At 46.1% G+C, this 26,843-nt stretch overlaps 1 protein-coding gene across 1 annotated transcript in view; it reads left to right on the forward strand.

Moving 5' to 3' along the window:
* Nucleotides 1-26,843, forward strand: part of ksr2 (kinase suppressor of ras 2) — a gene marked incomplete at both ends in the record, with an annotated part of 122,792 nt that overhangs the window by 24,420 nt on the left and 71,529 nt on the right. Inside the window, 2 exons of the mRNA XM_083784359.1 lie at nt 9,444-9,481; nt 10,664-11,214. Of these exons, the coding sequence (XP_083640485.1) occupies nt 9,444-9,481; nt 10,664-11,214 (589 nt within the window). The remainder of the gene's footprint in view (nt 1-9,443; nt 9,482-10,663; nt 11,215-26,843) is intronic.

Below are 26,843 nucleotides of genomic sequence, written 5' to 3' on the forward strand. Positions count from 1 at the left end.
AGAAATGGACAGGTGGGCTCCGTGGAGGGGTCTGGTCCACATCTGGTCCACATCTGGTCGAGGTCGAGCTCTGTGAGGCCGGGTCCAGGTCACACTTCTGGTGGGCTCCATGAAGAGGCCTGATCCACGGTCACACTCGGCAGTCAGTTGGGGGTTAATATTAGAGGTCCACAGAACTGCGACGGGGAGGACGAAAAGAGACTCCGGGGAGAGATTCCCCGGATGTTGGATTAGTGGCAGGCCTTACTGGAGCCTATATAGTGTATATTACAAGTACTGCTGGGAGACAGACCCACACAACAATGTACGACTATGGTATCCAGCTGGTATCTGGCTTGTGTGTAGGTTAACCGAATAATCGTGACGCCACATCGTGGAATCACACTGGCTCAACATGCATGATGCATCGCATTGTGGTGAGATGTGCTGGAGAACGGCTGTAGACGCCGCTGTACAATGATAAATGAGCCTTACATTGTGTACAGATTTATACATTGTCTTGAAAACGAGTTTTGGGGGAAATCTGGGACAAGTAAGGACAATGTTCCTGGTCTCACAAGAGAAATGGTTGTTTTATCACACATGAGTGAAGTGAGGGGCGCAACATGTATTTATTTATATTGGCCATATGACGTCTTACATCGTCAATTACTGCCCTAAACAAACATTGAACTCCATAGACAAATCTCCACATTGTGGACAATAAATTAAACTAACTGACTGACTTGGCTGGCAAACAATTTAAGACAAGTCACACGTGCTCTAAGAAAGTCCATAGACTTTAGTTGGCTGCCATATGCCATGATCTTCAAAAAGCATGCATGTATTGGAGGGGCTAGCGCCCTTCAAAACAAAACAAAACCATTCTTAGAACTATAGGGTTATAGATTGGACGGGTTAGGGGTTGGTTAGGGTTTGTGTCCGGGTAGCTCAGTGGGTAGAGCTCTCGCGTTTGGACCACGGGTTCATTCGGTTCGATCCCGGGGCGATCCCGGGCCAACTCAGCGAATGAGTATCACGGCTTGGGTGCAGCAAGTCGTGCGGGAAGTATACTGGGAGCTGATGGTCAGTGTGTGGCGCTCCACCTCACCTCCATCTCCCAGGGGTCTATAGCGCATTGTAGCCAGCATGGATGAACCAAATGGACCGTAAGGGCCGATTCATACTCCTATTTTACCGCTGTTTCGTCGCTGTAGTGCCGAAATGATTTTGACCCGCCCCCCCCCCCCGAACCTCAAATGACGTCACATTGTAGGCTCTACAGCGCCGAACCCACTTTTATTCGGCTCTAAAATAGGAGTATGAATCGTGTGGTGTTGTGGTCCATCATGGGTTGCAGCGAGATGGGTCAAACCTAAACAATCTCTTATTGTACTGCAATAATAATACACACATTATGCAGCTGTTCTACACACACACACACACACACACACACACACACACACACACACACACACACACACACACACACACACACACACACACACACACGCACAAGCGCACTCACTCACTCGCACGCACGCACGCATGCGCACTCGCACACACACACACAACACAATTCAAGTTCCAGTTTTGATGTAGCTAATATAGTGTTGATCCGTGCTTTAGTGTTTAGCCACAGCACAACAACAGGTCTCCTTTCCCAGGGTACGTACGACGCCTCGGTGCCCCCCCCATCCACCCCCCACCCCCCCCCCCCCCCCCCCCCCCCACGCTACCCTTTGATGGTTGAAAAGGCCCGTCCTACACTCTGCCCGCGAGACACCATCACTCACACTCTGCCTAATTGGCTTCACAGTGAGCCATCTGCATGAAGAGAGGAGGAGAGGAGGAGGAGAGAGGGAGAGAATACAGGGACTGTGGAGGAGGAGGAGAGATGGAGAGAATACAGGGACTGTGGAGGAGGAGGAGAGATGGAGAGAATACAGGGACTGTGGAGGAGGAAGAGGAGGAGGAGAGAGGGAGAGAATACAGGGACTGTGGAGGAGGAGGAGAGAGGGAGAGAATACAGGGACTGTGGAGGAGGAGGAGAGATGGAGAGAATACAGGGACTGTGGAGGAGGAGGAGAGAGGGAGAGAATACAGGGACTGTGGAGGAGGAGGAGAGAGGGAGAGAATACAGGGACTGTGGAGGAGGAGGAGGAGAGATGGAGAGAATACAGGGACTGTGGAGGAGGAGGAGGAGAGAGGGAGAGAATACAGGGACTGTGGAGGAGGAGGAGGAGGAGAGAGGGAGAGAATACAGGGACTGTGGAGGAGGAGGAGGAGGAGAGAGGGAGAGAATACAGGGACTGTGGAGGAGGAGGAGGAGGAGAGAGGGAGAGAATACAGGGACTGTGGAGGAGGAGGAGAGATGGAGAGAATACAGGGACTGTGGAGGAGGAGGAGGAGAGAGGGAGAGAATACAGGGACTGTGGAGGAGGAGGAGGAGGAGGAGGAGAGAGGGAGAGAATACAGGGACTGTGGAGGAGGAGGAGGAGAGATGGAGAGAATACAGGGACTGTGGAGGAGGAAGAGGAGGAGGAGAGAGGGAGAGAATACAGGGACTGTGGAGGAGGAGGAGAGAGGGAGAGAATACAGGGACTGTGGAGGAGGAGGAGAGATGGAGAGAATACAGGGACTGTGGAGGAGGAGGAGGAGAGAGGGAGAGAATACAGGGACTGTGGAGGAGGAGGAGGAGGAGGAGGAGAGAGGGAGAGAATACAGGGACTGTGGAGGAGGAGGAGGAGAGATGGAGAGAATACAGGGACTGTGGAGGAGGAGGAGGAGGAGGAGAGAATACAGGGACTGTGGAGGAGGAGGAGGAGGAGAGAGGGAGAGAATACAGGGACTGTGGAGGAGGAGGAGGAGAGATGGAGAGAATACAGGGACTGTGGAGGAGGAGGAGGAGAGATGGAGAGAATACAGGGACTGTGGAGGAGGAGGAGGAGGAGAGAGGGAGAGAATACAGGGACTGTGGAGGAGGAGGAGGAGAGAGGGAGAGAATACAGGGACTGTGGAGGAGGAGGAGGAGAGAGGGAGAGAATACAGGGACTGTGGAGGAGGAGGAGGAGAGAGGGAGAGAATACAGGGACTGTGGAGGAGGAGAGATGGAGAGAATACAGGGACTGTGGAGGAGGAGGAGGAGGAGAGAGGGAGAGAATACAGGGACTGTGGAGGAGGAGGAGGAGGAGAGATGGAGAGAATACAGGGACTGTGGAGGAGGATAGATGGAGAGAATACAGGGACTGTGGAGGAGGAGAGATGGAGAGAATTCAGGGACTGTGGAGGAGGAGAGATGGAGAGAATACAGGGACTGTGGAGGAGGAGGAGGAGGAGAGAGGGAGAGAATACAGGGACTGTGGAGGAGGAGGAGAGATGGAGAGAATACAGGGACTGTGGAGGAGGAGGAGGAGGAGAGAGGGAGAGAATACAGGGACTGTGGAGGAGGAGGAGAGATGGAGAGAATACAGGGACTGTGGAGGAGGAGGAGAGATGGAGAGAATACAGGGACTGTGGAGGAGGATAGATGGAGAGAATACAGGGACTGTGGAGGAGGAGAGATGGAGAGAATTCAGGGACTGTGGAGGAGGAGAGATGGAGAGAATACAGGGACTGTGGAGGAGGAGGAGAGATGGAGAGAATACAGGGACTGTGGAGGAGGAGAGATGGAGAGAATTCAGGGACTGTGGAGGAGGAGAGATGGAGAGAATACAGGGACTGTGGAGGAGGAGAGATGGAGAGAATTCAGGGACTGTGGAGGAGGAGAGATGGAGAGAATACAGGGACTGTGGAGGAGGAGGAGAGATGGAGAGAATACAGGGACTGTGGAGGAGGAGGAGAGATGGAGAGAATTCAGGGACTGTGGAGGAGGAGAGATGGAGAGAATTCAGGGACTGTGGAGGAGGAGAGATGGAGAGAATACAGGGACTGTGGAGGAGGAGGAGAGATGGAGAGAATACAGGGACTGTGGAGGAGGAGAGATGGAGAGAATACAGGGACTGTGGAGGAGGAGGAGAGATGGAGAGAATACAGGGACTGTGGAGGAGGAGAGATGGAGAGAATTCAGGGACTGTGGAGGAGGAGAGATGGAGAGAATACAGGGACTGTGGAGGAGGAGAGATGGAGAGAATACAGGGACTGTGGAGGAGGAGGAGGAGAGAAAGGAGCAGAGATTGAAGGACAGGGCTGGGACATTGGTGATATGAGAGTATCCTCTGGTTAGTGTCAGTCTTTTCCTGGTTTTAAAGGAACATTCAGTGATTTGGGTGATTTGGAAAACCCCCACGCACTACAGTGGGGGGACGGACGGACGGACGGGGGGGGACACACGCGACAGGCCAACAGAACACACACCAAGGCCCGCCCCCGCTTGATCATGATTGGAAGAAGGCCCCTCTCTATCCTGATTGGATGAAGGCTGGGCCACCTAGCCAAAAACGAAACCTAAGGTTGCCCGAACTGGCAACCTTGCGGTTACCATCCGGCCACTCTACCCCTGAGCCACCGCCACTGCACAAGGATTAACCTTGTGTAATACATAAGAAATAAATAATTAATCAACAATGAAAGAAAAAGAAAATCCTCCTTGATTTTGTGCAATTTCATGTTTGCCTAATGCTTATACTCGCGGCAAATCCTATCAGACCCCGTCACACGCTATTAAAATAACTTAATTTAATAATAAAAAACTCTTAATAAGATTGTGTGTCACGTAAACACATTTAACGCCAATTAATAAATACTAAGCTTAGCGCCATTTTCTTTTATAGTGCTTATGATCTGAATCAAGTCATATAATGCTATACTCACATTAGCGTTGGGTTGTTAGGTGATGTTGTCAACGGCAATATGGAGCGCTCCATCTTGAATTTCACGCTCGCCCACGCCCACTCTATCTGTTTATTTCGATCGACCTTTATTTCCAATTCCTTGTCCCAGCAGATGGCATTTCTGGCCCGCGGTGATGGGTTTCTTATAGTTTCATAATATGTAAAAACTTAAAAAACGACGCTCTATAGAGGGTCAATGATTTTGTTCACAAATAACCTTGTAACAAGCGGGATAGTGTACAACTGTACAGCCAGCCGGCTATTATTATTATTATGATGATTAGCCGAAACTCAACTTTTTGAGTCCTACACACTGCTGACGCTGTGAGACAGCCTTCATTGAAAGGGTCCTGATTAACCCATTGTGACCTGCTTATACAAATGTCTTCTAAATCCTGACAGTTTTCTGAAAAACCCTATGTTTCTATGTCAGTGGTTCTCAAACAGTTTCATGTCAAGGAAAAAATATATGTAATTGGCCGCAGACCCCCCATCTGAAAATAGGTTTGTTCCAGGAACCAACCCCCCCCCAGAAGCAAAGATTTGAGTTAAAAACATTCTCTCTGAAAGAATATTTTATTATTTATTCAAAGATTTGCGCCACATTTTCACGATTTTTCGAAAATAGCAGACCTACAAGCTCGTAAGAGCGCCACTCGGTGGCGCGCTTACGAGCTTGTAGATCTGCTATTTTTTAATAGCTTAATAATGCTTATAGTTAAAACACCAAAACGGGTTCCCGTCCAGAATAGGTTAAACAGGGCCTCTATTCTGAACGCCTCCAGTGCCCTTTATCCAAATCCTGTTTCCAGAGGCAGGGAAACAGGATGACGACTTTAGCGTCCCGGCTGTGGCATTTCGCTGCCATTTAGCACACAACACTAACGTGTCAAGTGGTAATTAACCCACTCTGAGCGGGAACCTCTTCCGGTGTTTATAATAAGCATTATGTTATAATTTATAGCTATTGAGATCTACAAGCTCATAGCGCGGCACCGAGTGTCTGCTATTTTTTTTTTAATCTTGAAAATGTGGCACAGATCTTTGAATATATATTCTTTCAGAGAGTTTTTAACTCAAATCTTTGCTTCGGCGTGGGCGGAGGGGGTCCCTGGAACAACACATTTTCAGATGGGGGTCGGTCGGCGGTCAAATACATATATTTTTGGGGGTCACTTGACATGATAATGTTTGAGAACCACTGACATAGAAACATAGGTATTTTTTTTTGAAAACTGTCAGGATTTAAGAAGACATTTTGTAGAATGGTCCTCAGGTCTAAACCGGTTAACCACCTTTCTTTTAGGCTTCACCCGATCATGCTCTGATTCCTGCCGTGGCTGATGCCGGGTCGTTAGGGAGGAGACGGTTATGAATCCTATACAGATTTATGACCGTACCGTACTTCAGTGTGGAAGTATAGCGTGTGGATGTGGAGAGATACTGTATGGCAGTGCTTCTCAAACCTGTTTCATGTCACGGAGCCTCACACTGATGTTTATTTTAACACATTTAGACGTCGAAAGTTTAAAAAATGTCTTCAAAATCCTGACAGTTTTCTGAAAAAAAACGTATGTTTTCTGTATCAGTGTTCAAAAATCGCAGACCTACAAGTTCTATGAGCTTGTAGATCTGCTATTTTTATATATCAATAGCTAAAGTATAACATAATGCTTTAAAACACCAAAAGGGATTCCCGCCCCAAAACGGGTTAAAATGACTGAAATTCAAACTTATTTTATTAAACCTCATTGTAAAGCCAACCCTCAAGGCTGTAGTCTGTTGAACTTTGCTTCAACAGAGTTAGACTTTTTATAGCCCATTATGATTGCGGTGAATTCAAATATCTAATAAGTTAGGACAGTTTTCCAAAGGAAAAAAAAAACAGCTTTGACCTTCTGGACAATCTCAAAAGATATGCATATAAAATGTCCCTACTGTACAGTATCTCATCCTAGTTCAATTACATAAAGTACAAAGGAGAGGCATGGCTAGCTTCATCACTAAGACTGAAATACAGTCCCAGTGAAGGTTATTGCAGTTTTTAAATAGTTTTGACCTTTTGTTTTTCAATTACATCTTATTTTTAATTAGTCTTCAAGGAGGTTTTGCTTGTTTAGTTTATTTATTTATTTCAATTTATATATAAAAAGAAAGGGCTCAATTTTAGAATCATAATTACAATCAAACTGTATTTTCATATTACAAGTAACGTGGGTTGTAATGATTAATTGTCCAGGCCAATCAAAAGAAGTGCTTAAAAAGCGGCTAATAATATACGTAATAATTTAACACTTTTAATGCCGGGATTTAAATGACCGTCTTCCAGGCTAGGCTGCCTATGATTTGACCTGAGATCAGATTCTAAAAATTTCTTCTAAATTCTGACGGTTTTCTGAAAAAGCTATGTTTCTATGTCAGTCGTTCGATTTTTCAGAAATAGCAGACCTACAAGCTCGTAGCGCGGCACTCGGTGCCGCGCTATGAGCTTGTAGATCTGCCATTTTTCAATAGCTAAAGTATAACATAATGCTTAAAACACCAAAAGGGGTTCCCGCTCAGAATGGGTTAAAGTTACTATTGAACAGCCACTGCACCGACCGCTGAGTTGCTTGTCATTAAAACGGTGTAATCGCTTGTTGTGTGTGTGGGTCATGAGTCATGACCCAAAGAATAAGGTCGCGAATACAAGCGGCCGAAATGAGTTTTCTTCGACGGGTGGCTGGCATCTCCCTTAGAGATAGGGTGAGAAGTTCAGTCACACGAGAGAGACTCAGAGTAGAGTCGCTGCTTCTTCGCCTGGAAAGGAGCGAGCTTATAGGTGGTTCGGGGCATCTTGTTAGGTTAGGATGCCTCTCGGGAGTCTCCCTATAGGGAGGTCCTTGAGGCACGTCCCACTGGGAGGAGACCCCCGGGGCAGACCAAGGACCACATCCCACTGGGAGGAAACCCCGGGGCAGACCAAGGATCACGTCCCACTGGGAGGAGACCCCGGGGCAGACCAAGGATCACGTCCCACTGGGAGGAGACCCCCAGGGCAGACCAAGGATCACGTCCCACTGGGAGGAGACCCCCAGGGCAGACCAAGGATCACGTCCCACTGGGAGGAGACCCCGGGGCAGACCAAGGATCACGTCCCACTGGGAGGAGACCCCGGGGCAGACCAAGGATCACGTCCCACTGGGAGGAGACCCTGGGGCAGACCAAGGATCACGTCCCACTGGGAGGAGACCCCGGGGCAGACCAAGGATCACGTCCCACTGGGAGGAGACCCAGGGGCAGACCAAGGATCACGTCCCACTGGGAGGAGAGCCCCGGGGCAGACCAAGGACCACGTCCCACTGGGAGGAGACCCCCGGGCAGACCAAGGATCACGTCCCACTGGGAGGAGACCCCCGGGGCAGACCAAGGATCACGTCCCACTGGGAGGAGACCCCCGGGCAGACCAAGGATCACGTCCCACTGGGAGGAGACCCCGGGGCAGACCAAGGATCACGTCCCACTGGGAGAAGACCCCCGGGGCAGACCAAGGACCACGTCCCACTGGGAGGAGACCCTGGGGCAGACCAAGGACCACGTCCCACTGGGAGGAGACCCCGGGGCAGACCAAGGATCACGTCCCACTGGGAGGAGACCCCCGGGGCAGACCAAGGATCACGTCCCACTGGGAGGACACCCCCAGGGGCAGACCAAGGATCACGTCCCACTGGGAGGAGACCCCGGGGCAGACCATGGTGCAGTTGGAGGAAACACATCGACTCACTGGCCTTGGAACGTCTCGGGATCCCCCAGGAGGAAGTCACTAATGTTGCTCTGGAGAGGGATGTCTGGAGCACTCTGGTGGAGCTGTTGCCCCCGCTACCCCGACTACGGATAAGTGGTTGGAGATGGATGGATGGATTGCATAAAGGAGAGTCCATTTAAAACACACACCAGTTCAGTCTGTGCGTTCAGAACATAGTTCATATGTCTGTGGTTTGTGCAGACTCAAAGACACCAGGCGTAGCTGTTATTCAGCAGTCTAATTGCTGCTAGATAGAAACTGTTGCTCCCGGTGCTCCTACAACAGAAGATCGTTTCCCGGGCCGCGGGTCACTGCGGTTTGAACAGAACCATGTCCCGGGCCGCAGGTCACTGCCGCAGCGGTTTGAACAGAACCATGTCCCTGATCTTTGGCACTGCGTGCCCACGGGTTGGGAATCGCCACATTAGTGGAATATTAAACATCCCCGTTCTAAGTCTAGACCAAAGCCGATCAACAACTCTGGAGCGCCGCCCGACCAGGCTGGAGGACCATGTGAGTGAGGTCAGGCCGACGAATTAAATTAGTAAGAAGAAAAACAAAACAAAAAGTATTGTGCCCTTCTTCTTACTAATTATTTGATCTGCCTAAAACTATGTGTTTATTATTGCCATGATTTGTCACAACAAGAGTTGTCTTTGTCCGCGGCGTAAACGTCTTTAAATAAATACTTTTTGCAAAAGTCTATGGAAATGAAAGGGAATTATATCCTGGGCCCTCGCCCACTGCGACTCTCTATACAATCATTTTGATATTAAATCGACATCAGTAGAAAGTTGTTTCTTCCTGCAGATCAATGATCACATTCTCTCTGTTGTTTATTTCTTAAGACCAACTCGAGGAGGATAAATTGCACAGCAATGGAGGTAATGTATGTCATCTTAGCTGAAAAAAGACACATCATTTTTGGCTGCCTATACTGTACATTGCTTTCTGTTATTGTCTTTGTGTAAAGTGGTGTTATAGTGGCTGTGATTCATGCAGCGTTCTCTTCACTCTCCATCTGTCCGTCTGTGAAAGCTACACATTACCAACATAATCATACCTGAATAACATGCATGTGTGATGCTAGTGCTAACTGAGTTCTTTGATAACTTTGCTGTGCAACTAGAATGGTACTCATGGTATTCACACATTGTGTTCAACAAGAGTCTCCACAATGCAAGTAAAACAAGGCAAATAAACAAAAAGAAAAAAACAAGCACAACGTCCAAGTTAACAGTTGAAATGTTGAAACGACGCAAAACACTAGTTTGTTGCATATTGAAAAGCACCTGCCGATGGAATCCATTGCAAACTTTGTCACATATTTTGGACAACAGACTGTATAGTGCCCATTCGGTATACGCTATACGCGGTAGGCTATACGTGTGCATGTACAGTAGCCTCCATGCATTCCACCCTTAGAGTATATATGAATAGAGACGGCACCCGAAGGAAACCCTGAGGCCAAATGGACACAGTGGCCCAATTTGTCATTGCAGTTTGAGCCCGTTGACTATCATTGCGCACGTTCACGTTATTGGGCCCATGACACGTGAACGAATGTTTCATACGTTGAACGCACGCAAACGGCGCAATGATAGTCAGCGACACTGCACGTTCATGTTATCGGGGCAATCCATCCCACAATGCACTCTGTTCCTACCCGGAAGGAGGAGTGAAATCGCCTCATGCACGTTTGACCAACTTAATGCAAGTGGATGGAAGGAGAACTCCATTATGCATTATGTTATGCTTTAGCTATTGAAAAATAGGAGATCTACAAGCTCATAGCGCGCCACCGAGTGGCGCGCTACGAGCTTGTAGGTCTGCTATTTTTGAAAAATCGAAGAACGACTGACGTAGAAACATAGCTTTTTCAGAAAACTGTCAGGATGTAGAAGACATTTTTAGAATCTGATCTCAGGTCAAAATGGGCTAATATATAACATTCCACCGTCTCCTCTCTCCTCTCTCTCCTCCCGGGGGTCTCTCTCTCTCTCTCTCTCTCTCTCTCTCTCCTCTCTCTCCTCTCTCTCCTCCCGGGGGGTCTCCGACAGGGAGCCAGGCCAAGCAGGACTGGTCCATCCAGTGGCCGACCTCCGAGTCGGGCCAGGAGAACAGCCCAGTGTGCCATCGGCCGGAGGGTCAGGGCCAGTGGCTCCGCCTCCAGCTCTCCCAGAGCCCGGCGGCCGCCGTGCGCTCCTCGAGCAACAACCACCCCCTCAGCCCCTCCCCCTCGCCATGCTGCTCCGACCAGCGGCTGACCGTAGGGGACGCCGCCGCCACGGCAGGACTCTTCCTACCGCCCTCGGACGCGGCGGGGGGCCACCGCTCCCTGCCCCCGTCCCCCCGGCAGAGGCACTTCCCCCCCCCTCCTCCTCCCTGGACTCCCCTGGGGGTGCAGGGGGCGTGCGGCATGATGGTGGGCACGCCCCCGGGCACGCCCCCCATGCGCCGCCGCAACCAGGTGACGAAGGCCCCGGGCACGCCGCCGCCCGCGCCCGGCCGCAAGCTGATCCACCACCTGCTGCCGGGCTTCACCGCGCTGCACCGCTCCAAGAGCCACGAGTTCACGCTGGGCAGCCGCGTCCTTCAGGAGGACGTACAGACGCCCAAGTGAGTGCCGTTACCCTCAATACCCTGCACCCCCTCTGCACCCCCCAAGGCCCATTACCCTGCACCCCCCAAGGCCCATTACCCTGCACCCCCCAAGGCCCATTACCCTGCACCCCCCAAGGCCCATTACCCTGCACCCCCTCTGCACCCCCCAAGGCCCATTACCCTGCACCCCCCAAGGCCCATTACCCTGCACCCCCCAAGGCCCATTACCCTGCACCCCCCAAGGCCCATTACCCTGCACCCCCCAAGGCCCATTACCCTGCACCCCCCCTGCAGCACCCCCTCTGCACCCCCCAAGGCCCATTACCCTGCACCCCCTCTGCACCCCCCAAGGCCCATTACCCTGCACCCCCCAAGGCCCATTACCCTGCACCCCCCAAGGCCCATTACCCTGCACCCCCCAAGGCCCATTACCCTGCACCCCCCCTGCAGCACCCCCTCTGCACCCCCCAAGGCCCATTACCCTGCACCCCCCAAGGCCCATTACCCTGCACCCCCCAAGGCCACTTTTGAAAATAGAAGATCTACAAGCTCACAATGCGTCGAATTGTGAGCTTGTTCAAATGGCCGAAATGTATATATACAGTAGGGTTGAAGTGGTTACTGGATGTTTTGTAATGATTATCAAACTCGTCAAAGTATAGTACAGTAAGTAAAAGTACAATTATTGTACATACAGCTCTGTACTCGGAAACAATGAACAGCGGAAATAGCCGACCTACTAACCCATTTTGGGCGAGAACCCCTTTTGGTGTTAGCATTATGTTATGCTTTAGCTATTGAAAAATAGCAGATCTACAAGCTCGTAGCGCGCCACTCGGTGGCGCACTACGAGCTTGTAGGTCTGCTATTTTTTTTAAATCGAAGAACGACTGACATAGAAACATAGCTTTTTCAGAAAACTGTCGGGATGTAGAAGACATTTTTAGAATCTGATCTCAGGTCAGAATGGGCTAGGCTGCGTCTGGTGCTATGCTGATCAGATTTAGACCGCGCACAGGGTGCACCGCTGTGAGGTAATCAGGAAGCAGACCCCCCCCCCCTCCCCTCGCTCCTTCTGATAATGCCATTAGATGACAATGCCCTATCACTGGGCTGGGGGGGGGGGGGGTCTGTCAATGGGCTGCCACTTGATAAGTTAATATTTGGGAGTTTGTCTTTCTTCTTTTTTTTTTTTTTTACGACAGCCATCTGGGTTATATTTAGTGTATGCGTGCTTGTAGATATGGGGGGGGGGGGCAAAGCCAAAGTAAATAATGCCTAAAATGCTTTCCCCCGTCTTTATGGGTTAAAATCACTGTACTAAAACGTTGATGTCCTCAGAAGTATCGTGATGCAAACCTGTGTGTACGTGTGCGTGCGTGCGTGCGTGCGTGCATGTGCGTGCATCTGCCCAGTAAGCAGAAGGAGAGAGAGAGAGAGAGAGAGAGTCACAGTTGCGCTGACCTCAAACGGCATTAGAGAATTGATTACCGGTCTCAGAGCGCTGATAGACCGCAGGCTCAGAGCTGAGATCCTATAATCAATGGTCTTTGTTCGGAGCACGCCCGGAAACGCTGCCACTCGTCTGGACGAGAGGACATTGTCTACTCGCCCTCTCTGATGGCCAAATAATCCCCCGTATAGAAAGCATCAGGACTTCAACAGGGGCTCAGTTAAGTCAGTGTGTTAGTGGGAGTGCCGGCGATCATCAACTTGCGGGTTTCAGTTCCGACATTGAGCCATTCTATGAATCTTTATATACGCACCGAGGGGGCAATGGAGTTCATGTACCTTCTTTTTTTACGGTGTGGATCTATGGGAGCCATCTAGATCAGTGGTTTTCAACCAGTGGTCAGTGGTCCCCGGCTAAATGACGGAGAGTTAGGTAACCAAATGGAACCCTTATAAGATCTTTAACTCTTGAGAGCCAACATCTGCATTACTTAATTTAAAACGAGTCATACACAATTAGAGAATGTAGAATAATTGCTATTTTGATCAGCGTTTTCCTGCTATCTCTCCTACAGTATAGGCTAATGGTATCAACATCAATACAGCATGGAATTATCCAACGACAACTAAATATTTAAAGTCTTGAGTCTGAGAGGCTAAATGTCATCAAATGGTGGTTCCGTGGCTCAAATGCTGAATAAACAAATGGGCCTTGATATGAAAAGGGTTTAAAACCATTGTAGATGACTGACAGGCTGGCACAGTGGCCACTATCCACATTGAGGCAGAAGTCTGAATGATATCCACTGTACGGTTTAAAAAGCCTGAAAGGAGATTTCACTATTTACACAGGTCTCCAGTGTCGAGATTTACAACATTACATTCCATTATTGTCTTTGTTCTGCTTTATAGAGCTCTTGTCTTTGGCTTTAATATGAAGAGAATTAATATGAAGAGAATTAAGGTTTTACCACCGGAGTAAATGAAACGAGAACAGTGTTCATTCAGGTTCTTTTCAACAGGTGGTATATTGCTCAAACTGTCTCCCGCTGACCAACCTGGGCGTTTCAATAAGCTTTCAACGGAGCGACTTATTTTTCTCATTTGCTCTTGACTTAATTACTTGGTTCTGTGTCCAGAACACAAGACGCAGGGATTACCCGCTCACCCCTTGAGACATTCCTCTTAATGAGACCTACGTTCGGCCTCATATCTCAGAATCACTGGCATGCAAATCAAGCCTACAGTATAAGACTGAGGGGATTCATAATTAACGCAGGAACGTATTGATCTGGAAGGTTAATTAGTCACTGACGGAGGAGTGACATCACTGACATTCCATTCAGAAACATTGACATATTTCTGTTGACCTAATACGAGAGTGGTGGTCTGGTGGAGGATTCGTTGAAGCGATATGACTGAACAATTCATAATTAAGTCAAAATAGCAGATCTACAGTCATGCACCTGATTATGTTGAGCTTGTACTGTAGACAATTTTTTGCTTTTTTTGCACGCCGCCGCCATTGTACAAAGAAGGGAATTTTGGTTAAACAAGACAGACATATCGATTTAGTTGAATATCAATTTCAATGTTTGTGATTGATAAAATAAATGCAATTTAATGCAAAACCTGCATGAGCGAGATTACGTTGGTTATTGGTTCTATAAATATATTTTTCGTCAATTATCCAGCCCTAGATAATCCCCCCCCCCACACACACACACACTTCCCGCATTGTCACGCAATAATGTTTCTGCTGTCTTGTGAGCTATTTCGACCTGGTATCCGTTTCCTGTGTTTCCAAATGTCTAAACTGACAAGTGAATTCCCCTCGCGGGATCAATAAAAGTCTATCTATCGATCTTAAAAGCAATGATAAGGCATTTGAAAGGAAATACAGAATAAAAGGAATAAAACAGATACAAAATAAATAAATAAAGAAGAGCCATATGATATAACTTTTGTCAACGTTTTCCTAATCGGTTTTAGATCCACGGTATCCCAAAGTGGGGTCCCAGCTAAATGATATAGTTATAGGAACCAAATGGACCCTTTAGGGGTCTGTAACAAATGGAACCATTTTGATTCCATCTTGTATACTCTCAGAGTTAAATTAACTATGATTTTTGCAATATGTACAGTACTTGGCGTTCCAGAGATAGAAATACCATTAAATGGGGGGTCCGTAGACAAAATGCATGTCAAGCAGGGGTGCCCACACTTTTTTGGCTTGAGAGCTATACTTTCAAAATGATCAGTTCAACAAGATCTACCCACCCCCAAACATCTTTTCCCATTGCTTAAAATAATGTAGGAGGGGGCTTTGGAATAGTGGCATGACTGCATGGCATTAAATATAAGACAAACCCACTTGGAATGGAAATAGAGGTGGGGAAATAGAAGGGGGGATGGAATTGGTATGGGGTGTATTTGTGTAGGCCTTTATACATTTGTAATGCTACTGACGTTTGTGTGCAACACTCTTTGAAAACTAAGTATTGTTATTATGAGCTGGCAGGCCCTTTTTGATGTCATTCAAAACATTTTATTATACATTTTTAGGAGCATAATAATGTGATGTGGTCTATGCCGGTCTAAACCTGCACAGCCTTCATGATCTACTAGTAGATCGCGATGTACCTTTTGGGCACCCCTGCTCTAAAGCAATCAGTCTGCATGGTTGTGTAAAAGTACAATGAGCACCAACCCATGGGAACAAATAGTTCCTGAGCCATGCGGTCCGCATGCGGTTCTGGTTCCTCCTGACCCGCTCTTTCTGTATAGGCGAGCTTGATGTAGGAGTAATTGCGTGAGATTGAGCAGACATGCAGGAACTCGATAAACTCACACGACCCCCTCGGGGGGGGGGGGTCGCCAAATTATTTTGGGGGTCCCCAAATTATAATTATATTATGCTACTGAATGGCTGGAAAATGGAAATGAAGAGTTTACATAGTACATCCCTATTGTATATCTGGTTTCAGTATTCATTTATGTATTGTCTCTATTATTAAGGTTATTGTAGCAGTCAATTTATATTGGGGGTCGGGATGGGGCGGGACGGGGGTCCCGAGACATTGCCAAAGCATTTCCGGGGGTCCCCGGCCAAAAACGTTGAGAACCCCTGTTTTAGACAAATGCTTACAGTAAATCACTCTGGATTAAATTGTAAACTGTAAGCTTGATGTTGTCATTTAGCACTCGGTAGGAATTCGACTCATGGATATATAGGCCATGGCCGGGGATGGGAATCCTGGACTCAGATGCCAATCGAGCTAGAGATTTGAACACCCTGGTAGTGTCTGTTGAGGAGCATAAAACTCTTACCCAAGCCCCTGTTTCACGTGACCAACACCAAGATCATCCATACATCCATCTTCAACCGCTTATCCGTAGTCGGGTCGCGGGGGGCAACAGCTCCACGAGAGAGCTCCGGGGACAGAAACTAGTGAAAATTGACGATCTACAAGCTCACAGCACGTTGCTAACTGAAATGTTTTGAACCAAAACCAAAAGAAAAATCACACCAGTGTGAACCAAGTGGTGCAACTCCCGTCTATTGGTTCTCTGTATCGTTCCAATTTGTATCATTCCAATTTCTTCTCTGTATCGTTCCAATTTCTTCTCTGTATCGTTTGCGTCCAGCAGGTGGCAGCCATGTCACATACTTCTCTCGTTCCAATTTCACGCATGCGCACACCACTCGTGCTCACACAGGTACATCACAAACAGGTACACGGACATTGTTTGCTGGATGTAGAAGTGGTTGCACCACTTAAAAACTCTCTAAAGCAAAAAATTGCAGATCTACAATATGACAAACACGCTTAGAGACTGAATCTAAACTGCCGGTTATACTACTAACCACAGTGTAGTCAACGTCCAAGCGTCGGGCGCCGGCTCTCAGCAGCTTATATTGGCAGCCCTCTGTTGATGGTGATTGTGGAGCACAGGTGTGGCTGATTGGAATCAGCCACACCTGTGGTGGCTGCTGGCTGACCCCGGCCCTCGCCCTATGATGGCGTGCAGGGGAGGGACTAGGAACGTGGGGAGCTTGTGGCTATTGGAATTTTTGTTTTGTCATGTGAAAAGCAGGGAATCATAGCTTCAAATTGACATATTGGTTGTTCAGTTTGACCCACCAGTTTTGGAGATATGGCTCATAGAGTATAATGTCTTGCAGAGAAACAGCGAGTTGAGAAAACAGGCTTGAAAGGTTCACTTCTGTGGACTCTAACATTACACCTATAGCTACATGTTTAAGCATTTATTTCATATTTACATGTTGTCTGTGGTCTCTAACATTACACCTAGCTACATGTTTAAGCATTTATTTCATATTTACATGTCTTCTGTGGTCTCTAACATTACACCTATAGCTACATGTTTAAGCATTTATTTCATATTTACATGTCTTCTGTGGTCTCTAACATTACACCTAGCTACATGTTTAAGCATTTATTTCATATTTACATGTCGATTTCAGCTCTGACACTTATGTCAGACATGCTCTAGTATGTGAAGAGTCTGCCTGTGCTATTAACTCTGGTGAAAAGCTGTAATTTGCGCGATGGCAGTTATTATGAAAACATTTGCAAACATTTTATTGAAAACCCTGCAGTGCATCGTTGGAATATGCCTTTCTCTGTCCCTATAGCTGTTACTTTCAGTACTTTTCTTTTTTTTCACGAGCGAATCAATAGCTGTGTTCTGTTATAAATGTTACATGTCTTCCAGCTTGTCAGCAATTGACATTTTAAAATGGACCGAGCCTAGCGAGTAGTGACAGTGATCGCTGTGATTCTGTCCATGTGGACAGGTCTACGGGTTTATTATGAACAAAATATGCATTATTCCCAACAAGATCTATGAAACAAAATGATTGAGATTCCCAAGGTGTGAGGAATATACGTGTGTGGTTCCTTTTATATATTTCCAGAAAGTACACTAGTGCCTGTCAGAGCCCCTATAGGGCTTGTGATATAATCCTCTCCTACAGAAGAAACAACATTATAAACATTAAATACTATGTACACAGTACGTACATACATCTTCCAGGATTTTAATCCTGGCACAAAGTGCTGTGACATTCAGTTGGGATAGCGATACAGTAGGCTGGAAGTAGTTCAGTCAGGAGAAGACACACACAGCCAGGGAGAAAGGAGCATTGTTTCTGTTTACTGTTTGTTTTGGGTGGAGAGGTGCATTGATCTATTGATTTGATCAACCCACTACCGCTATTTTCGGTGTGTGTGTGTGTGTGTGTGTTTGTTTTGTGTTGCGCGTGCGTGCGTGCGTGAAGGAGTTCCAGGGGGTCTTATTATTATGCAAAATAAGCAACAGTTGAAACATTTAAAGCCATACTAATTGTGTTTGGCTATTTTCAAACAATCTTTACCACTCTTGACTAATCTTCTTTTTGTGGGGGTCCCTGGCACTAAAGAAAATGAAGATGGGGGTATGTAGTTTTATCAGCTGAGGACAGCCACTGCATTAGAGAAAATATAGCAAACACGCTTTTCTTCCTTTCTTTTGTGGAGAGTTCCAACTGGAGTTGGAGTCATTTTGGTTAGTGTCCTGTAGTTCCTGTGCTAATAACCCTGGCCCAGCTATAGTGCTTGTTGTTGTTTGAGAAACTCCAAACTAATTCAGACAGATGCACAGATGCTGAAGAGGGTTCCTGCTGGGTCCCATGTGTGTCGACGGTCCCCTGCTGTTTGTTTTAAGAATAGACTTACAAGGGATGTATCTTAGCAATTAGTCAGAAGTTTAAATCAATAGCAGGACGGACGGCACACTGCCTACATTCTACGGTCTACACACAACAGTGTTTCACTAACTTTTCCACCCACAAAAGGAGAAATGTGGGTGTCTCCTCGGGAGTCACTGACCCAAACAAAACAAAACACATTATGAATCAATCACTTATAGTTCACCCAGAAAATAACTTATTCCTCCTATTGATTACTCACCCATTATCTTTTGTTGCTTTTGTCACATAAAACGGCCCATGCTGGCGTATTTTTCGCCACTACTGTGATTATGTTAATCTCACATTTCATATCACGCACATAAAGTATAAGAACTCCTGTAACGATTGTTATGCTCTTATCGTCCAATAATATTAGGATGCTGATTATATCTCTATACCGCTAGCATACACGTTCACTTTAAATAGTCCGCCACCTATAGCGTCTACAGATATGACGGCAGCTACTGTAGCGCCGATATACGGACTTGGGAAAGAAAGGGTTAACATAAAACGTATTATTTGAGAAACCACTGGTCTACGATACGAAATGACCAACATACACGTTTAATCTGATCTCCTAATAATACATGACTTACTAATACGTTCTCCTCAACATCCTTTAATAACTTTACTAACTTATGTCCACTAGATAAAGGTATGTATAACATGAGGCTGCTGGGAGGTTAGCCAAGTCCTGTGTTCATTTACAAGTGTAATTAATTGAAATTATTCCACATGCAGTCAAGGGCAGGTGTCTCTAAATGGAAAATTAATGTCTATTAAAACATCCCCGCCGTTTATGAAGTCAATGATTTCAGTAATTGGCTTCAGTGATTTAAAGTCATACTGTGTTTAACTTTTTCAATTAAACAATATATAATCTTTCGCAGGTATATGTTTTTCCAGAAATAACCGTTCCACGTGAATTAGATTTTTGATAACTATAAACTCAACTTTTTAAGTCTGAAACTGGCATATTGGTACTATGGACGCTGTTGGGTTTTGGCTTCAACACGACACACCGATCACGGTCGATCACTTCCCCAATTTGGCTGTTACATAGAAACTGTCACATAGAAACACAATGTTATTAGTTATTTGACAGTTGACTCCCATAACAGTTGGCTGTTGAAATCATGATTTCAAACCTATAGCTAGATATGCATTCCCTTGACATGATAAGAAATATTGAAGCAACCCGCCAGTTAGCAGTTAAGTCTATATCTTTGAATTCTGTAGTGTTACGTTATTTGATTGACAGACGGGGGATAGGCACCAGGAGGGGTCAAATTAACCCATTCTGGACGGGAACGCCTTTTGGTGTTTTAAGCATTTTGTTCACACTTCAGCTATTGAAAAAGCTCATAGCGCGGCGAGCTTGTAGGTCTGCAAAAAAATAAAAAACGTGAAAATGTGGCGCAAATCTTTGAATATATATTCTTTCAGAGAGAACGTTTTTAACTCAAATCTTTGTTTCTGGGAGCTCCCTGGAACAACATATTTTCAGATGGGGGTCGGTGGCCAAATACATATTATTTTTGGGGGTCCTTGACATGAAAATGTGTGAGAACGACTGACATAGAAACATGGGGTTTTTCTGTCAGGATTTAGAAGACATTTTACAATATAAATTGGGGGTCCCAGAGATAGAAATGCCATTAAATGGGGGGTCCGTAGCCTAAATGCATGTGAAACTGGGGGTCCTTGAAATTAAACTGGTTGAGAATCACTACTAGAGCCGTAAAAAGTCTTCTCTTATGGGGGGGGGGGGGGGGGGGGGGGGGTCGTCCCTGGCATGTCTTTTCAAATGGGGTCCGCGGGGCTAATTCGTGTCAGTTTGGAGGTCCTTGACGTGAAGAAGTTTGGGAACCACTGCTGTATAGTGCCATTTTGCTCCTGTTATACGGTATAGTACACGTATTATAACATAACAAAACCTGTTAACAAAATAAAACTCAGCTTGAATTGGATCATTTTTTCATTGCATCACAAAACGACGCACCATCCAAAATATCTGTCTGTGCACACCTTCCATCCACGTCTTCTTCAGAGGAAATTGAATGTCATTATTATGACTTTGACTTTACAGTCGCCAAGCATACAGTAGTGCCACAGCTGTCATATCTCGTTAGGAACTTATTCAGGTGGCGGAGAATTCCCGCCCCCCCCCCCCCCCCCCCCCCCCCCCCCCCCCCCCCGCCCCGTCCCCCGTCCCCCGTTCCCCGTCCCCCCGTCTCTGCACGCATACCTCCAGAGGTTTCAGCATCTTTATTTTATTATTTTTTGTATCTCTGGGTAATCCCCATGAGCCTCGACCCCATCAAAGCCATCCTCCTGACGACACTGGAAAGAAATCCAATAAAAATGTATTTTTCTGGCTGAAAAACGGGCGCGGGCGATGATGGTGAAATAATAACGCATTGACAAATTCTCAAAAAAGAAATAAGTGCGTAATGAGAGCAGCGGAGAGAAAAGTAACTTATATTATAAGTATATGGGTGTAATAAATATGGGTGAGTGATTTTCTAAGAAGTGTCTAAGAAGCTCCAAAAGAAAGCGGCTATTCGTAGAATGGGATGCAAATGTGCCTCCCTTGAGTGTTCTGTGATAGAATTACCCTGAGTAGAGAAGAGGGTGAATCATCACCACCCCACCACCCCAATCCCACCACCCCCTCTCCTAGCTGCGCCGATACTCTGTCACCGTGTGATTTATTAGCAAAAAAATCCAATTCAATAAGAAAGTGCTTACATTGAAAAGGCTGTGAGACTGTCATAAGATGACATTACAGCCTCCAGCGAGCGATATGAGGAGTTAAGACAAACACGCCGCCCACCTTCCCGGACACGCTTCTGACAGGCGTTACGGCGCCAAAGAGTGGCGCCTCGCTGCGTGAGAACTCACTTGGCCTTTTCGGTGTGCACGCATCGCGGCACATTTACATAAACAACAAGGTTTCATTAATTGACACTCCAAACCGGGAGAGGCCCTCGACATTAAAAAGTAACTATGGCGAGGGAGATACTGTAGATATATAGAAGAGAGCATGATGGATGGATCAAGAGATCGAGTTTAACCCAGTCTGAACGGGAACCCCTTTTGGTGTTTTAAGTGCTTGTAGATCTGCTATTTTTTGGAAAAATCCTGAAAATGTGGCAATCTTTGAATATATTATGTTCTTTCAACTCTTTTTAACTCAAATCTTTGCTTCTGGGGTGGGGGTTCCTGGAACAACATCTTTTCTAATGGGGATCCGCAGCCAAATAAAGATCATTCTGGGGCTCCTTGGCATGAAAAAGGTTGAGCACCGCTGACACAGAAACACAGGCTTTTCAGAAAATAATTTGTAGAATCGGCCTCAGGTCTAAATGGGTTAAGTGGTGCACTTGTCTTTAAAATTATGAATGTATTTACATAATCAAATTCAACACCTACATCTGGGCCAGGGAGAGTCTTGTTCTTTTGCATCATGCAAATCCGTAACAAAATGCTAAGTGTGATTACAAACGAATGGTTCAACGATTGGGAAAACGCATCCACATTTGCCTCTGTGCAGACATCCGTGTACAGACCGGATGTGCAGACATCCGTGTACAGACCAGATGTGTAGACATCCGTGTATACAGACCGGATGTAGACATTCGTATACAGACCGGATGTGTAGACATCCGTGTACAGACCGAATGTAGACATCCGTATACAGACCGGATGTCACATCCGTATACAGACCGGATGTCACATCCGTGTACAGACCGGATGTGTAGACATCTGTGTATACAGACCGGATGTCGGCCAGCCGGTTCACTCTCCTTTCAGCCCTCCTCTTCCGGTTGTGTACTGAGTACACTGTACTCCTTCGTTTACATTCCTAATAACAACAAATCTATGTACACATTATAATGGGAGTCGCCGACAGATTCAGCTGTGGAGCTCTTGAGTCTTGAGAGATTATAGTATTGTAATTGTGACAATGACCTGGCATTGTGACATGGCTGCGTCCCAGCGCATACATGTGCACACCTGACTCGATCTTCTTATGTCGGGAGAGACTGACCGACAGGCTAGCTGTTATAGTTAAATTATTATTACCAACTTTAAAACCCCCCAGGAAAGGGTTTCTTGTCCCCCCAAACATAATTAAAATAAGATGCAAAAAATTAGGGGCACGGTGGCACAGTTGGTAGTGCTGTCGCCTCACAGCTATAGAAGGTCCTGGGTTCGATTCCCACTCGGGGCGCTGTGGGTGCTGGCGGCGTGTTTCCTCCTCCGCGTCATCAGTGCCCATACCCGAAGGCGGGGTTGGCGAAAGGGCCTTTCTGTGTGGAGTTTGCATGTTCTCCCCGTGTCCCCTAGGGTAGGTACCCTCACAAAAACATGCAGTAATCCTGGTCTCTAAACTGCCTCCCCCTGGCCTGCCGGGGCGCCTGATGGAGGGGAAAGGAACTGGTTGGAATAACGTGTTCCTTCCACGCGCTATGTCCAACCAGGGAAACTCCCCCCTGTCAGGTGAAAAGAAGCAGCTTGGACTCCTCATGCATAGAAGGAGGCATGAGGTCAGTCCGCTGCCCCCCCAGGTTGGCAGAGGAAGTGTAGCGCCCAGGATTACATTAGATAATTGGCACTGGGTGAAAAGAAAACTGGGTTACAAAATCGTGGGATAAAATTAAAAAAAAAAAAAAAAGATGCAAAAGGGGTGAAGTGGCCCTTTAAGATGGACACCATCAGGCAAAAGAGAAAACCTGGGAGGTCCCGAAGCCACCTGGTGCAGAACTGTGAGTGACACGGAGAGGAGCTGGAACAGATGAACCTGTCAGGCTATGGGATGAGACACAGCATGCTGTCAAGGAGAATCGTTCATTTAACTATATATAAATTGGGGGTCCCAGAGATAGAAATGCCATTAAATGTGTCTGTAGAATAATGCATGTCAAACTGGTGGGGGTCCTTATTGGTTCAGAATCTCTGCTAGAGCCGTGAAAATCTTCTCTTATATGGGGGTCCTTTGGCATTTATTTTATTTTCCGCGGGCCAAGTATCAATTTGGGTTAGAATATATTCAGCACTGGATCACTGCGACGCGGCCTCTGACACACCGAGACACCAATCAGTCTTTTCCCCGACACACACACACGCACGCACGCACATTACCCCATGACCTTTGACCCCAGGGGTTTATTAGTGTCCAAGTACCTACACACAGTCCCTTTTAATTAAAATGACATAAAAGTCTCGTTAAGCATGGCCAAAGAAAGAAGACACAAGTCAGATGACATTATCATTATCATCATTATTATTATTATTATTATTTATGTATTATGTTTGTAGAATTCTGAAATGTAGCCGCATGCATCCGATACCGGTTTATTTGTTCTTATAATGATTTAATAGCTTCCTGTATTTCCTGTATTAGAGATCTCAACCCCCTGAGGAAGATTTCTGTTCTTCTGAAACTAAATTCAATTCAACGCATCACGGCGAACACTGGAGTATTCAACTTCGCTACTTATGATTCAAAGCATAGATACTCAGAATAGATACTCGGAATAGATACTCGGAGTAGATACTCGGAAGTGTAGAGAATGTTGTACTCGGCATGGAGTGAAAGTCACAAGTATCCACAAATACAAATGCTCAAGTGAAGTATACGGCAATAGTTATACTGTGTCTACCACTGCAATACACAAAGTAAAGAGTTGTGAGGAGTGTATGTGTGTGCGTGCGTGCGTGCGTGCGTGTGTGTGTGCGTGTGTGCGTGGACGTGCGTGCGTGCTATAATATAGCAACTACGTATGTGACCAGATTCCAGAGGAGAAAAACTTTTTTTTTCTCCCAAAATGAGTTAATAGCACAGGCAGACTCTTGTCTGATATGTCTCAAGAGCATGTCTGAAATAAGTGTCAGAGCTGAAATCAACATGTAAATATGAAATAAATGCTTAAACATGTAGCTATAGGTGTAATGTTAGAGACCACAAGTGAACCTTTCAAGCCTGTTTTCTCAACTCGCTGTTTCTCTGCAAGACATTAATTACTCTATAAGCCATATCTCCAAAACTGGTGGGTCAAACTGAACAACCAATATGTCAATTTGAAGCTATGATTCCCTGCTTTCACATGACATGAAAAGGCGAAAATTCAAAAAGTTCCAATGGCAGTCCCTCAGTCAAATTTAGTCACATATGGTCTTTTCCTCCTCATCCATATGTTAATCAGGCCATAGGCCTCGTCCTCTCTGCCATTAATGGCAAGACAGGTGAGAGGGAAAAGTCAGCACAAAGGTGCTTAACATCCAGACATGGTCTCCCCCTCCACCCCTTATCCATCCGTCTGTCCCTCCGTCCGTCCGTCCATAGCATCACAGTCACATCCCCTTGTCGTCCCTAATGAGTCCTTGGCTGCTGGTCTCTGTCGACACCCTGGAAATGGGAGTCATGATTATGAATTTATATGAGTGCTTAGTAGTAATGGCTGTCCCAAATACCACTGTCTCCGCCGGAGAATTTATGTATTTACTCATTAACAAGCCAGAGTTCCTCTGCCTAGAACAGTCTGCGTGTCGGCCCACGTACACCACCAGAGTTTTATTATTATTATATATTATTTTTACTAATCTTTCAAGAACATTTCGATCCATGGCTATGCAAGCACCAAAAGAATGACGAGAGTCTCCACCCACAGCTAGAACAAAAGGTGTGATACTCAGTTTTTTAGTTATTGGCAGTTGAATATAGCTTGTTTTCACCAAAAACCATGTCTGTAGAACAGAATGCAGAGAAATTGTATTTTGATGCATCCTACAAAAACAAATTGTTCAATTAACTCTTGCACCGCTTGACTTTATGAGAGTAGTAGTTTATTTATTTTGGTCATTAAAACAAATCAATACAGTGTCTGGTTTTTTTTTGCTAAAGAAACATTGACCAAAAAGGTGTAGGCTGAAGCCTAAGTTTATAGTGCCTACCCTTCTAACAAATAAATGGCTTTCATAGGTAAAATAATACAACAAAGCAAACAGAAGGGGAAAAAAACAAGAAAACAAAACAAAACAAAACACAAAAAGAGAAAACATATCAAACATATCATATCAATGTTCTATAATGTATCTACTATTTTTGATGATATATATATTTTTTTTAATTATTTATTGTACTTGTACTTTTTTTTACAGTTTTCTTAAGAGAAAGAAGCCAACCCTATAACCGTCCAAAAGATACCGACCATATGTCGAGAAAACAACTGCGTTCAACCTTTCTAGAATAGTATTTTTCTCTCTCTCTCTCGGAAAGTACTTGGGACACATTTATTCTTCCCTGCCGTCTGGTAAATCCCTGTCTGATCCCCGATGGGGGGGGGGACAGGGGGGGGGACAGGGCGGGGGGGACAAATGACTCCTGTCAGCATCAACAAGCGTAGAGGGAGTTATCAGCTCCATTTGTCAACCTGATCGTCAGATATAGAGGATTTCACACTGATTCGCCTCACCGTTGTTAAAAAGCCAACTGCACTGATCATATCTGCACTTATAGTCGCTTATTGTCCCTGACCCCATTGGTGGGGAGTTCAGCGCAGTTTGCCTCTCCGGCCCCCGCGCTCTGAAACGGCCACTTAACTGGAACGGCCAACGGCGGGCGCCAAATTGCTTTTTCTATATCGTTGTAATATTTAGGTTTGCGTGCAGTGCCTCAGGTTTTGAGCGATGGTTTCATTTTTATCTAATGGAAAAATACATTCTGATCAAATTGCACATACATTCGCACATACATTTATACGCGCTCGCTCGTGCATGCGCAAGCACACGCGTGTGCGCCATGCAGCCCTCCGGCCGTTATTTAGTAATGACATATTGTTCCTGTGATATGTGGTGGCGGGACATGTTGGAGTACACCATTAAACCATTTTGGGCGGGAACCCCTTTTGGTGTTTTAAGCACCAAGTATGTTATACTTTAGCTATTGAAAAATAGCAGATCTACAAGCTCATAGCGCGGCACCGAGTGGCGCGCTACGAGCTTGTAGGTCTGCTATTTTTTTTTAAATCGTGAAACTGTGGCGCAAATCTTTGAATATATATTCTTTCAGGGCGAACGTTTTTAACTCAAATCTTTGCTTTTTTGGGGGGGGGGTCCCTGGAACAACATATTTTCAGATGGGGGTCGGCGACCAATTACATATAATTTCTGGGGTCCTTGACATGAAATAGTTTGAGAACCACTGACATAGAAACATAGGGTTTTTTCAGAAAACTGTCAGAATTTAGAAGTCATTTGTAGAATGGAGCTCAGGTCTAAAATGGGTTAAAGCTCCATTTCATATCGTCACCTCAGTTGTCAGGTACGACAGATAGACCACTTTGACCGATCTGTTCTGCTTGTCAGTCAGTCTGCCTCTGGCTTTTCTGTTTGTTAAACTCTACAATACCTTGTATAAAAAACACTTGTA

The sequence above is a fragment of the Protomyctophum parallelum genome (assembly GCF_964188405.1).
Source record: "Protomyctophum parallelum genome assembly, chromosome: 15".
Taxonomy (NCBI): domain Eukaryota; kingdom Metazoa; phylum Chordata; class Actinopteri; order Myctophiformes; family Myctophidae; genus Protomyctophum; species Protomyctophum parallelum.